Raw genomic sequence first — 13,727 nt, 5'->3', positions numbered from 1 at the left:
CTATTTTTCTACCAAATGGGATGAGAAAAGATTGAATTAATGAACTGGGCGAAATTTGAATTTGTATTTTCTATCAGTAACATTGTCTATATTAACAGAGATGTATGTATTTAGTCTGTGTAGTATATATGTTGTATATGTTTTTGATAGAATGTTTTAGAATATGCTAGAAATAAAATTATATCTACGCTAAGAGTGCACCTGCCAAATGGGGGATGGGCTTTATATGTACACAACCCTGCGTTTTTAGTAATGACATCCCAACACTCATGGCTAAATCCTTTTAAAATCCTAGCCTTAAAATATACCTGCTTATCTCACTTTTTCTTCATCGCATGCTTTAACTTTAAGAATGCTCCCTAAAAGGTGGGGAGGTGGCCTTACAATCCAAACAGCAGTGGTAACCTAACTTGGGCCTTGAAGTTCATCATTTTGAAAGCGAGTCCTCTTCCCCATTAGTGTGGCATCCCATCAGCAGGGGGCTTCCTCTGCTTCATTCCAAGACTTGCATTAACCATATCTTTATTACACGGGCCATGATTGTGAATCCAAAAAGACAATTCTAGCCAATTCTATCAGTTAGCTTAGGCCATCATAATCCAACCAAGAACTTTGCCAAGGTAGAGGGAAACCTCTTTCAAACTGGTAGCTGACCAGAAAGGTTTTGCCACTGTTGCTGACAAAATGAGGGGACCACGCCGGAGACTGGATACCCACCTCCTGCAAATGCTAGACAATAAGACCAAGTGGAGCCAACAAGGTTTTGGTTCTGAAGGCAGTGCTGCCTGGGACTTAGAGGAGAATGAATGTGTCCGTTGTCGAGAGATCCAGTGCAAAAAGGAGACCTAGCCAAGAGGCCAGGAAAATCTGGGCCCTGCTGGTAGAAGAGCCACCTGGAGCTTAAAGGGGTCATCAGATATGCACAGTGATGTGAGTGGATGAAGCTTGGTCTAGTGAAGGAAAGGTGGGGGGTGGGGAACCTGGCTGCATTAAAATGCATCAAGTCGCTGGAGCACAATGCGCATGAGTTAGGCAAAACTTTATTTGCTCAATTTCCCATCATCCCTAATCCTTCCTGTACGACTTTCCTGACTCACCTGGTGTTAAGCTGGCAGAGGTGCTGCAAGCCTCAGAGGTGAGTCCCAGACAATGAAACAGGCACTCCTGACTCTATCACCACCCATCTCGGAAAGCAGTGAGGGGGCCATTGATAAAAATTACAAAGCTGAGCAATCAGTACAAGTGTGCATGTTGATGGAAAAAGTAACACGGACCACTCTTGTTTCACCATTTATGTATATTCCACCTCTTAGACAAAAGAGACCACCACAAGAAATGTTGCGCCAGTTCCAGAGGAGTTTGGCAAAGTTATGACTCAATGGCTTAGTGCAATGGTGTCTGTCTTTCAAAATGTATTCACAAAATTTAGAAGGCAAAGTGCACTGCTATAAACATATGGATTGAAACAGTTGGGTAGGGATTTGCTCAAACAAATTTCCACAAAATGGGGAAGAACAGTTTTTGAGAGCTGTGTTGGGTTTTCTAATTTCAGGTATTATTCGTTATACATTAAAAACCTGAACACAAACGACTTGACAAGATCTTTGCAAATAAAATCATGCTGTTAAAATCCCTTGGTTGAACTACATTAGTGAATGCCTTCGCCTATTGGGCACTTTTTGTTGTTTTACAGCCATCCATTGTTGAATTTTAAATCTTGTCATATTTTGAATTTTATTTTACATTTGGTCCCACTCTGTAATCGGAAGATTACAGAAATCTTTCATTCAAACCTCCTCTGTGCTAGAAGACCCACCACCAAGTCGATCTATGCCTGCAGGTGGTGTACGTTTTCGTCTTGGTGCCGGGAGAGGTATCTGGACCCTTGTTCTGCTCCACATCCACTGTGTTGGAATTTTTTCTGTCTTTGTCCCGGACGGGCCTGCAGATTGTTTACGGTAAAGGGGCATCTTGCAGGTATTTCAGTCATCAAGAGGACCCTGGAGAAAGACTTCTTTTATCGCAATCCCCATGGTCATGCAATTCCTGAGGGTCTTTCTAATAGGTTTCCCCCATGCCAGTTTGTTGTCCCAGCATGGGTTTTAAATTTTGTGTTAACATTTTTAATGGGCGCACCATTTGAGCTCCTTTGTTCTTGCTCGTTAAGCTTGTTCACCTTCAAGGCAATTTTCCTGGTTGCCATTGTGGGGGTGGACCTCCAATCACCTTAATCCAGAGTAGGCCCACCTCTTAAGAAGCGAGTGCATGTTTGTTCGTAAAGCGAGTTAGGAGGAGCTAGATGGCACTGTAGAGTGAAACTATCCCGAGTCTCACTGAACCACACAAGTTTACACATTATTTACATTTTGCAACAGTTAAAACACTCCCACATATTTTATTACAAATCATCCCCCCCACACATGAATTGTCAAACCTATAGAAAGCGGTGCAATCTTCTTAAATGTCCATGTTCTCATTGGGCACATTTATTTAACTTCCATTCCCTTTCAACATATCTTCGCATCAGCTCATATTTACAGCACACCTTTTTTGGAATGTGTCCATGGTAGGTCATGACGCCATCACGTAGTTATACATTTAAACACAAACATAACTTATTACAAGTTCCAACTGGCCTGGGACCTTCTAACCCCAGATGTGATGCACATAGTTTGCCAGAACACTCCAAACAATATGAGGAGGGGGAAAATAAACAAGTTCCCCTTAACTTAACATGGTGATAACTATCTCACCTGCTCAGACTTGCTGGCATCTTTGTTTCACTTTAAACTAAAAGACTACCAATTCAACACACATGGCCTCCGGACACAACCTGATAAAATAATCAAAACCCATAAAGTATTTGTCAACTCTGCCCTTACGTGTCCCTTCACCCCAGGCGTATTAGTCAATCCCAAACAGATGGCTGTACTCCCCTGGACAATAAATAACAAGCTCCAATATACTTAAAAAGATTGCATCTCCTTTTCACAATAGTGCTAAATTGTAAAAACCCTGTGCCTCCCAGTAACTTACCATCTGACCTTATCGCAGCTGTTCACTGCTCTTCAACAGCCGTAAACCTTGCTAAACCAGTTTTCCCAGTCACACAGTTTCTTGTAAACCCTGGTTGCAGGGCCTGCCCAAACTATGAAAGGGCACGCGGCATACAGATTTGTACATTTCCCCATGCACCCCAACTGTCCCAAACATATGTCCCTTAAGACCCCCTGTTAGGAGGTGGTTACATTTACTTCATTGAGTTTACAATCACATCAATTCAGCTGCTGCCATGTAACCTAGTTACCAAGGAACCTTTGTTGTTATGATTAAGCAAAGGTTCCACATTCTAGCAGCAGAGAGGAAAAATGAAGCAGAACATGATAAAAGGTTAGAGAGAGTGTTGAACATATTCAAAGAGGCTGGCCTTACAGTATCGTTAGAGAAATGCATATTCAAAACTGACAAAGTTGAATATCTAGGTCATGAAATTACAGGTGAAGGGATCAAACCCAAAGAAAAGGCCATAGAAGCTATTCGCAAGATGGAAGCACCAAAATCCAAAGCAGATATACTATCTTTTCTAGGTCTGGTAGAATTTTATGGCAAGTTTGTTAGAGGGTTGGCAAATTTGTCAAGGAACATGAGGATGTTGACTCGTAAAGGTGTTACGTTCAAGTGGAATGAATCTTGTGAGGAAGAGTTTGGTAAGATTAAAGATGCTATAGTCAATGCACGCATCTTGAAAACGTTTGAAGAAAGTAGACATTCATTACTATTTGTGGATGCAAGTGACTATGGTATTGGGGCAGTCCTAATGCAGGAAGATCAGGAGGGCTTACACACCATAGCATTTGCCTCTAGATCTCTCAAAGGACCTGAGAACAGATATTCAGTGGTAGAAAAGGAAGCATTGGCTTGTGTCTGGGGAGTGGAAAAGTTCAAAAGATATTTGTGGGGCAGAGAATTCACAGTATGTACAGACCATAAACCCCTAATAGGAATATTTACCAAAGGTGGTCTGGAGGGAGTCTCCAGACGCATCATGAAGTGGGTGACATCCCTACAAGGCCTGCAATATGATATGCTTCACATTAGTGGTGAAACCAACGTAGTTGCTGATGCCTTATCCAGATCAGTAGTGAGAGAAACAGTGTCTGAGGAGTCTCCTCTGACTCGTGAGAAAGGTGTTGAAATATTTCAGGTTCATGAGTCAGTAAAGAAAGAGGAGTGGGACAATGCATGTTCAGAGGATGAATTGTACCAGAGAGTTTTAACATTGGTGACGCAGAACAGAATAAGAAATTATATTGGTGATTTAGGCGGGTTTGCCAAAGTTAAGGAAGAACTCTGGATTGATAAAGGATACTTACATAGAGGACATCAGATGGTTGTACCTATTAAAATGAGAAAATTAATAATTGAGCTAGCTCATGTTGGGCATTTGGGACTGCCTAGAACCAAAGGCTTGGTTAGGGCAGAATTTTGGTGGCCTAATCTTGACAAAGACACTGAAGAAGTGGTCAACAATTGTTGTGATTGCATTGAAGGTAATAAGGGTCTCAGGATTCAAAAAGTACCCATGACTGTTAGAAAGCCATCCACAGTTCCATGGGATGAGGTTGCTTTAGACTTACTAGGGCCTTTCAATATCAAGGGTGGGAGAGACACCTATGTACTGGTTGTCATAGATTTATTATCCAAGTGGCCCGAAATATTTACACTAAGAGACATATCCAGCAGTAGCATCATTAAATGTTTGGAGCAATTATTTTGGAGAGAGGGATTCCCTAGAAAGTGTTTATCAGATAATGGGACCCAATTGGTTTCCAAGGAATTTAGAGAGTTCTTGAGTAACCATGGAATAGACCAAGTAACCACTTCATTATATCATCCCCAGACCAATGGGTGTGTAGAACGCTTCAACCGTACTCTCATGGATGCAATTAGAATTGCGGTAGCAACAGGAGGTGACTGGATCAGGACCATAATGGAGAGAACATTCCAATATAGACTAGCACCACACAGTGTTACGGGTGTATCCCCATTTGAACTATTAAGAGGGAGGAAACCTAACTCACACATGTGTCCAGGCTGGATGGGAAGGTCAAAATTCGTAGGAATAGATCTGGAGGGAGTGAGAGAGAAGATATTTGAATCTGGGGTCAGATCCAAGGAGCAATATGACAGGAAGAATGCTTGGATTCAGTCTTGAGGAAGGTGATTGGATCAAGATCAAACTTCCCACCAAGGTGCGCAAAGGTGCATCCATATTTTCACAGCCCAAACAAGTGGTTAAAGATTTGGGATCTTCGGTGCTTGTTAAAGGGGGTGGGGTCTGGAACAAGGAGAGGATAGCAATTTGCAAAAAGGTAAACAACAACTTGTAACTGCACTGCAAGGTATTTAAAGCAATTTAATTATTTCTTCATATAGCGGTGTATCAGATACTATGTAAATAATGAACTACTTATGTTCAATGAAATCTATTATCTAGTTTAGGCAAATACTTATATTTTGGTAAAAGGAAGGGAGGTGTTAGGAGGTGGTTACATTTACTTCATTGAGTTTACAATCACATCAATTCAGCTGCTGCCATGTAACCTAGTTACCAAGGAACCTTTGTTGTTATGATTAAGCAAAGGTTCCACATTCTAGCAGCAGAGAGAGAGAGGATTGAGAGCAGGAGGACAGCCACAGCTGGGGGCCTTTCTCTTGGATGAACTAAAGAAATAAAGCCTCTCTATAAAGACAAGCATCAGCGTTGAAGCGTGGTCATTTACATATTAACACCCCCCTGTATGTATATCAGTGCATGCATGTTTAAAACTACTGCATCCTCATTACAGTACTTTCTTCATTGCAAATCTCCTTTCTTGCATGCACATGTGGGGCGGCTCACTGCTCAACTTCTAGCCGCTACGTGGCACACCATACCTATATTATGTTTATATTTCAACCTATAGGCAAATCTAAAATGTATCAACTTAAACACAAAGTAACACATATCCCCTTCGCTAAATACATGTTCGATCGGAATCTTGCGTCAACACTGCCATTCCCCCATTCACCAATATGGTGTGCACATTCGTGAACCACTCTTTCTCACTGGCACCTTTACCGACCACCCCAACACCATCACTTCAACTAGATGGGTGATTGATCCTCAGGCGTTTTCTGTTGAACCTCCCTACTTTGTGAGTTAAACCCTCCTTCCTTACAAAGGTAGTCTCTCTGAAAAGATCCATCTGCCTGATTTCTTTCCTACGTCTCATCCGTCCAAGTCAGAGGAACCCTTCCATCTACTGGATCCGGTGCGGGCCATCAAGTTCTACGTCTCTCGGATAACAGCCGTCAGAATGGCTGACTAGCTCTTCCTTGTTTACACAGTTCCCCGAGCAGGCAGCGTTGTGATTCAACATACCCTGTCTCTGTGGATCATTCTCTGCATCGCAGAAATATATGATCTTGCTGGTAATGTGGTCCCCGGGTGTCTCGGGGCTCATTCCAAAAGGCGGGTTGGCTGCTACCTCGTGTTCTAGATATTTTCCAAGCGGCTACGTGGGTTTCTTTGAACATGTTCACTAAACATTACTGCTTGAATTATGTATGGTCAGGACACTCGTATTTTCAGAGCTGCCCTTCAGAGTTTTCTGATTTAGGTGATGTCTTTGCTAAATTGCTACCCTCCCTCCTTCAGGTCATTGTACTACTTTGGGAGTCTATCAAATATGAGTAATCCGGGGTAGGAAATGAAAAGAACTAATTACTTGCCTTTCTGTAATGGTTTTTCTGATGGACATTCCCCCAAAATGTCCTAATCACCCTCCCTACCAGTCCCTCTTGGCAGTTAGCTAGTACGCCTTGGTTCTGCAGTCCCTCGGCATCAGATTGCTAGGAACAAAGGGTGGAACTGAGGTCATTTGGTGCAGCGCCTCTATACATACCTGCCCCGAAGTGTTATCCCGGGGGTGTCGGGTGGAGCAGGTGCAGTGCTGCGCTGTGCCCCCGTGGTGGCTGAAAAGAGCAGCTGCACTGGGAGATGGATACCAAAGATGAGGATTCCGTTGTACGAACTTCCATCAGAAAGAAGGAACATTTCAGAGAGGTAAGTAATTTGGTCTTCTAACAGCACTATGTTCTAATAGCTTTATAGTCCTCGGGAGGGGTCATTATTGCTTGGGATACTGATCCTTCCCCAATATATGGACCTCTGCTTCGCCTCGACCCATAACTTGGTGGCAGGTCATTTATCCCGTGATAATGACCCGCCCCTTGGTCTTTAAGGATGCATTAAGAGTGTTCATAATAATATGCAGAATTCAGAGATGTGGGCAACTGGAATGTACATATTCAAATTCATACAGGGCCTACTCGGTTTGTCATAATTTATAAGGTTGATAACATGGGTACCACTGAATTTGGTAACAGTCGCACAAGTTATTTTAAGTGCCATTAGTAAAACTGGTAGCAAATGCAAAAACTGACTAATTGAGGAAAGAACTGAAGACATTGGGTACAGGAGTGGTAAAAATTACAATGATTATTGGAGATGGATGGGGAAGAATGCACGAAGAGGTGATGGCAGGGTGAGCACAATTTGGATATAAAATGGTATTATGGAAAATTGTCTCTGAAATATTGAAGACCATGATGCAAGGGGACATCAGGGGAGTTGTCTTGTAACATTTTAGTTAAATATAAGCAACATCCTGAAAAGCACCTATTTTGACATCTGCATGTGCACACAAGAAAATACTTAAAATGTATATTGTTTTCTTAATGGGGATCCCTGGCGTAGACCCACGTCCATATGGTGCAGGCCTACCGTGTAATTTAATTCTGGCTGCACCTCTGGTTTCCGCACCTTTGATAATTTAACTGCAGTGTCTCCTATGCACTTCTTTGGCCATCTTCAAATAGCACGATTTAAAAAACATATTCTGTCAGTCCTAAAATCCCAGGATTTATACCGGCATTTTTGCATTTAATTCTTTTAGCAGATGTGTGTGTTCAACTTTTTAAGAGTTTTGTCAAATGCTATTGAAATTCTCTCTGCTATTATCAGTATCAGTTTTAAGTAATTTAAGGGGCCTGAAGTAATGATGATTTTAATGTTAATTGACAATGTTTGGTATTTTAAATATTAGGTAAATGCAAGTACTGGCATTGCTTTATCCCCAAAAACTAACTTAAATATGTGTGTGGAAATCCCTATGATTCAGTGATTCAGACTGTACAGGAATTAGGGGTTGAAACATTACAGGTCAGATCCGAGAGGAAGAATTGGAACACGCATGTTTAAATAATGTGTACCTGGTTCCGCTATCAATTTTGCGCTTTTTGTGTTATTTGAATAGATTATTGTGCAACAATGCGACATTCATTTATCTTTAATGAAAGATTTTCTTCACATTTCTTCCCCCCACCCTCAACCCCCTGAATTCCTAGCGGATTGTTGTTAGTGCAAAAGTGAACTGGGCAGATGATCCAAAATTAGCAAATCTCCTTGTGAAAATGAAAGAATGTCCTCAAACTTAACTCTTGGAAGACAAACATTTAAAGACTTCAGCTAGCCCTACTGTGAAGTCTCCAACTACTCTCATTCAACGGGAAAGAATTGTATAACCAGCACTTAATCTCAAAAGAACACTTTCAAATTGTTTTCTCTACCTTGCAATGAATGTATGTTTGTTCAACATCTGGCAACTGGATTATCGGTTTGTAAAAATGTGTTTTTGCCAAAATTGGTTACAATAAAGTATATTTTTATACACGTTAATAGTTTAATCTTTGAAAATCTCAGTGCCTCTTGAATAAAAACCTCCCTCCATCATGTATTGGTTCGATGTGACTTATGCATGTGAAGTTTTGGTGAAGAAAAGGGGCACATTTTGTATCAAGTTGTTAAGTAAAATGTACTTGGAGACAATAATGTATTCAGCCTAAGGTAGATATTTTGCAGTATTTCTATATCCTTTATCTGTTAGACTGATTATTGTGCCCTTACTATTCTCATTTCCTGTGGCTCCATGAACCTTGTAGACATAATGAACGCATCAACACAATTGGCCACTATAATGGGTCCAAAGGATCTGAGCTAAAAACTGTTGATATTGCCGCTGGGATGTCAATCATTTCACAGCTATTTTCTCCTGGTCAATCAACAGAGGTTGCAGCAACTACGTGTGCACTTCTTTTCAGGTGAAGAAGGATGCACGTGTGTCATAGACAGAGCGCATTGGTGGAAGCGAACAGCCAAAAGTGCTGAGTTAGAGCCTTATTACTGATATTTTTCTTTATTTTTTTATTTCAGCAATTTAGCAAAGGCGCCAGATAAATCATGATGACATAACATTGTGGACGGCCTGAACCAGTTAATTGAACAGATTATTTTTTTTTTTCAAATCTCTAAATAACACTGCACATTACTCATACACTCCTTTTTTATTTGTCTTTTCCTTTGAGCCGCTCAGCTTCTCTGCCTTAAACAAATAGTAGCAATTCTTTGCGTTTGGACCATGTTGTTTTTACTGTGTACTTTTGAAGGCGGTCTCCGCTAGGAGGGTGCCCCTCTTAGTGAAGCCCCGTAGCTGTTGTTGGATGGGCAACAGGACCAGCTTCTGTAAAGTTGCTGCTCACCTGCCTTAACACCAGGAGCACTGCCCCAGAGCTATGTTTTCAGGCAATCAGTACTTTGTGCTGCATTGCATCCCAAATAAATTCCAATACCTACTCTTTAGAGTGTGAATCAGTGCCCTCTGTGTTGACTCCTCCCATCACCCAACTGTAAGAGGAACATATATGGAATTTGCATGATAGAACAATGGTCCTTTTTGCCCTTGGAGCAGTGGGATTCAAAGTGCCACCATTAATGCCAGTTCATCGGAATACAGACCGGACTTGTTAACCAAACGGATGTCTAAATGGAGACCAGAAGCGCTACACTAGGCAGCCTAGGTTACGTAAACAGCTCAGGTTCGTCAATAGACCAGTGTTGAAACGGGAGATGCCTACCATGAAAACGACATCCAATGCCTCAGAGGAAGAACAAAGTCCTCCTCATTGCTCAGGGTGCTGTGCTGTATGGCGTCTTCCTGTCCCTTCGCCCGCAGTAAGATATTGCTATTGACCTTGGAAGAGTTTGATATGGTGGTATAGGACTGTGTAGTGCAATAAGAAAGTGGATGGCAACCACCTAACTGACAAAACCACATCGGTCTCAGAAATAATGTCTCCACCTTCAAACAAATGTTCCTCTCCAGCTTTGAGAACATGTCCGAGACTTAAAAATGCTCAGCTTTCTTTAGTTCTAACCTCTCATATGCCCCCAGCAGTACTTTGACTTGGAGGAAGGATTGCAACAGAACGACACTATTGGGCTAGAAAAGGGGCGGGAGCAGAACAAACCTGTCCTTGGTGATGGAGCCAATGTGCTGAAAAGCCAGAAAGAGGCCTTGCACAATATGCCAGTAGATGAAAAAATTGAAAAGGAAAATGAGCGAGCATCAGAGCAACCTGCCTAAAATCATGATTAAAGCTGAGGGTCAGCAAGTCCAGGAGGTTGCAGAAATAGAGTAGGAGTGTCATTCAAATGAAGGGCCAGGACCGTTGGGTGCCCTGCCATCCTCTGGGGAAAGGGACTTTCAATGAACTGTGCAACTAGAAGTGCCATTTGCACCAGCCAAGTAAGAATGCACAGTTGTTAAGAAACTGTACACAAAGGGCATGGTTGCCAGCTGCACAAATCCAGAAGTAGTGGGAAACACGGGGGGCATTGACGGGAGTCTCCACAAATATAACCGCTACATCAGCTTTAACTGTCTTCACTTCAACACCTTTAGCTTTCATCCCTCCAACCCCCTTAACCACCTGCCCATCTGACACAGCTGTTGAACTTTCTCTTGGACTGTCTCACCCATGGCTGTTTCCCCCAAACAACCAATCCCCTATGCATTGGAGACCTGGTCACCCACTAACTCGGACCTCTCCTTGTACTCCCCTACCCAATTGCTGCTTGTAGTAGCACAAATCCCTCACCCTTGCCCCGATGGTGCCGGAGAGCAAAGGTGCCCTTATTGCCTTCACTACCCATTGGGTTATTCCTGTAGAAGGACAAGGAGGTAATTGTAAGAACACGCAAACTGTCACAAAGGCAAGTCGTCCCCACACAAAGGCATAACAGAAGTATCACTCTGCAAGATTTATTTGGGGGATTTACAGGTTTGTGGCCAGGATTGGAACTTAAAAAGAATCTCGTCTTGCCTTGGCACCCCTACCATCCTTTGGTTTTTTTCAGGGCCTTGCCCCATCACTCCCTCTGTGATTTCTGTTAAAAGGGACCCTTCTTTTGCTCATTTGCTTTTTTTGGTGCTAAATTACGCCCAGCGTGGACTCGCCAGAGGTTTGGGGAAGGCTGCTGCTGGGGCTAGTGGAGAGTCCCTGCTATGGGCAAGCATAGAGTGCCATTTAGGTCAGTCTGGCCTGGTTGTTGGTGCCCACCACTGAGGACCCAGATTGAAGGATGAGTAGAATTAAGAAGCAAAAACAGAAATAGTTTCGCAGAGAGTGCCCCCTGAACTTGTGTTTGTGGCAGTGAGTGCAGATAGTACCCGGCTCTAACGCTGGTTTTGGTAGCCTACTGGAACTCGCCATTTAATCAACAAAAAAAGGGTATATAGACCAATCCATCCTCCTGTAATCTGTCATATAGAGAGCATGAAATGACTGAGGCCGCGTAGATGTGGTCTCCGCAGCGGAACAAATTGCTCGGGAAAGAGACCCCGAAGTCCAGGTAAACGGGCAGAGATCCTGAAAGCCCAACCATGTCCCAAAAAAGGGAAAAGGGACTTACTCACTGCTGCCAGTAGTAATACTGGAAAACAATGCAACATTCCCACCTATTTACCTACATAAGCGCTGCGCCCTTCATCATCAGCCCATGTCCCTGCGGAGAACCTACTACTGTCCTCTTCGACTGACTTTAGAATGAACTCTGAATCCATAACGGGACATCACTCCTTCACGATAGAAGACGGCTCGTTGCTTAACCTTTGTCTTGACTTGAAGCACAATTTGCTGGGTCAGAACCAAGCTCAGTATAATAACAGCTTTGGAGGTGTCAATCTATTAGCCAGTCCCAACCTCGCAGCCTTGGCTTCAAGCCCAAGGTGCTCTGGCGAGGAAAGTGCATATGCGAAAGTTGCAATCACTGCACTGAATGGTGAATCTTCAATGGAGTTGGGGCCTCATGCCTCCTTATATTCTCACCTAAATTCCATCCTCTCTAAAGTGGAGGCACTGTTCTGACTTTGTACAAATTTGGCAGCAGAACACCAAGAACTAAAACACATCATCGGAAAAGTTGTAGATGCCATCCTGGCCAGTAGCTAGGAAATAAGCACACGAGTAGGAAGAACACCTACTGAGACCCATACACATCTGTTAGTAGGAGAGGTTGAAATTGCCCAGACTACCATTATAGGGTCTCTAGTAAGCAAACCGGCAATAGTAACGGAACCAGAGCAACCTGATGTTCCTCCCATCTCTCCACTATACATAAGGATACCTTAACCATAACAGCGGCAAAGGAAGAGGATGACCCCAGCAGTGAAATAGCTATAGGAAAAGGCTGGCAAAAGGAAAAAAACTCAAGCAGGCTAAGGATAGTAGAGTTCGCCAATGAGTTGAAAGGCGCTGCAAAGCCCAGACGATTTGCCTCTCCATCTCCAATTACTATTTCAAAAGATCTGGGCAATGGGACCACAAGTCAGGTTGAACTTGGGGGCCCCATTGACAAATGGATAAAGATTAACGCTGATGCTGCGTGTGGGCACCAAGAGGTCCAGATGCAAAGAATCGGGCGATCTGGTAATAAAGCTGAAACCAGCACTGTGAATGACACTCATTTACCAGATCGTCCTCTAATAGTCTGCCTGGCCCGTTGCCAATGAAATACATGGCAATGGATTCCTATAAAGAATATCTAAGCGACTGCCCAAATCCCTTGCAAGATCTGAGGTCATTAATACCCCTTGGCTAAATAGGAGGAACTGTCTCCAATGGCTGCCAGTCCCTTCCTAAACAGATCCAGATTATTGGCAATATGGAAGGATATCTCGTGGCATTCATCACTTAAAAATAGGGACCTACTATGTGTGGAATTACCAAAGTGAAATAGCCCCGCAAACTGGACATTTATCAAACTGGTCTCATATGCCATTGCATCTCTGTTCTGTGATTGTTCACCTGCATTGTAAGAGTTGAGATTCAAATTGACGGTAAGCCACGATGATAATGAGAGGGGGAGTACATTTAGAGTGGTGGAACATGGCTGGGGCTATGCTGCGAGCAACCTGGAACAGGCTGCCTGACCGAGCCAGGAAGGTGGCGCTGAAACGATTGGACACATAATGAAGATTATCTCTGGAATATAACAGGGCTCAATAGTGTTATATCGGACTGGGATTGGTGTAACTTTGCCACAAAATATAAGGTCCTGCTGTTTCAGGAAACCTAGTCATTAATCCCTGTGGATTTACAAGGGTATGTGCATTATATTATCCCAGTGACTGGGGGCACGAGGGGCAGGTCATCGGGGGGGCCTGCAGATGTGGATTGACATAAACCTGGATTGGAAGATGACCAACGTGGAGACCAACTCAATGGACCTGCAGGTCCTCTCCGTGGCAACAGAAGAGGCAGATTGATTCCTGTTAACTTCTATA

The 13,727-nt window shown here is 43.0% G+C and overlaps 1 protein-coding gene across 2 annotated transcripts in view; it reads left to right on the top strand.

Moving 5' to 3' along the window:
* The window catches only part of LOC138468519 (centromere protein H-like), a 655,463-nt gene extending 646,683 nt beyond the window's left edge, over positions 1-8,780 (top strand). The window contains exon 10 of one of the 2 annotated variants that reach the window (XM_069609017.1): positions 8,452-8,780. In XM_069609017.1, coding sequence (XP_069465118.1) covers positions 8,452-8,541 — 90 coding nt within the window. In that variant the 3' untranslated portion in view covers positions 8,542-8,780. The remainder of the gene's footprint in view (positions 1-8,451) is intronic. The other variant, XM_069609018.1, reaches the window with a different exon arrangement.
* Positions 8,781-13,727: the final 4,947 nt, after the last annotated feature.

Source organism: Ambystoma mexicanum, chromosome 4q (genome assembly GCF_040938575.1).
Source record: "Ambystoma mexicanum isolate Mex_15411 chromosome 4q, UKY_AmexF1_1, whole genome shotgun sequence".
In the NCBI taxonomy this organism is placed as follows: domain Eukaryota; kingdom Metazoa; phylum Chordata; class Amphibia; order Caudata; family Ambystomatidae; genus Ambystoma; species Ambystoma mexicanum.
This window is presented reverse-complemented; position numbering and strand designations above follow the sequence as displayed.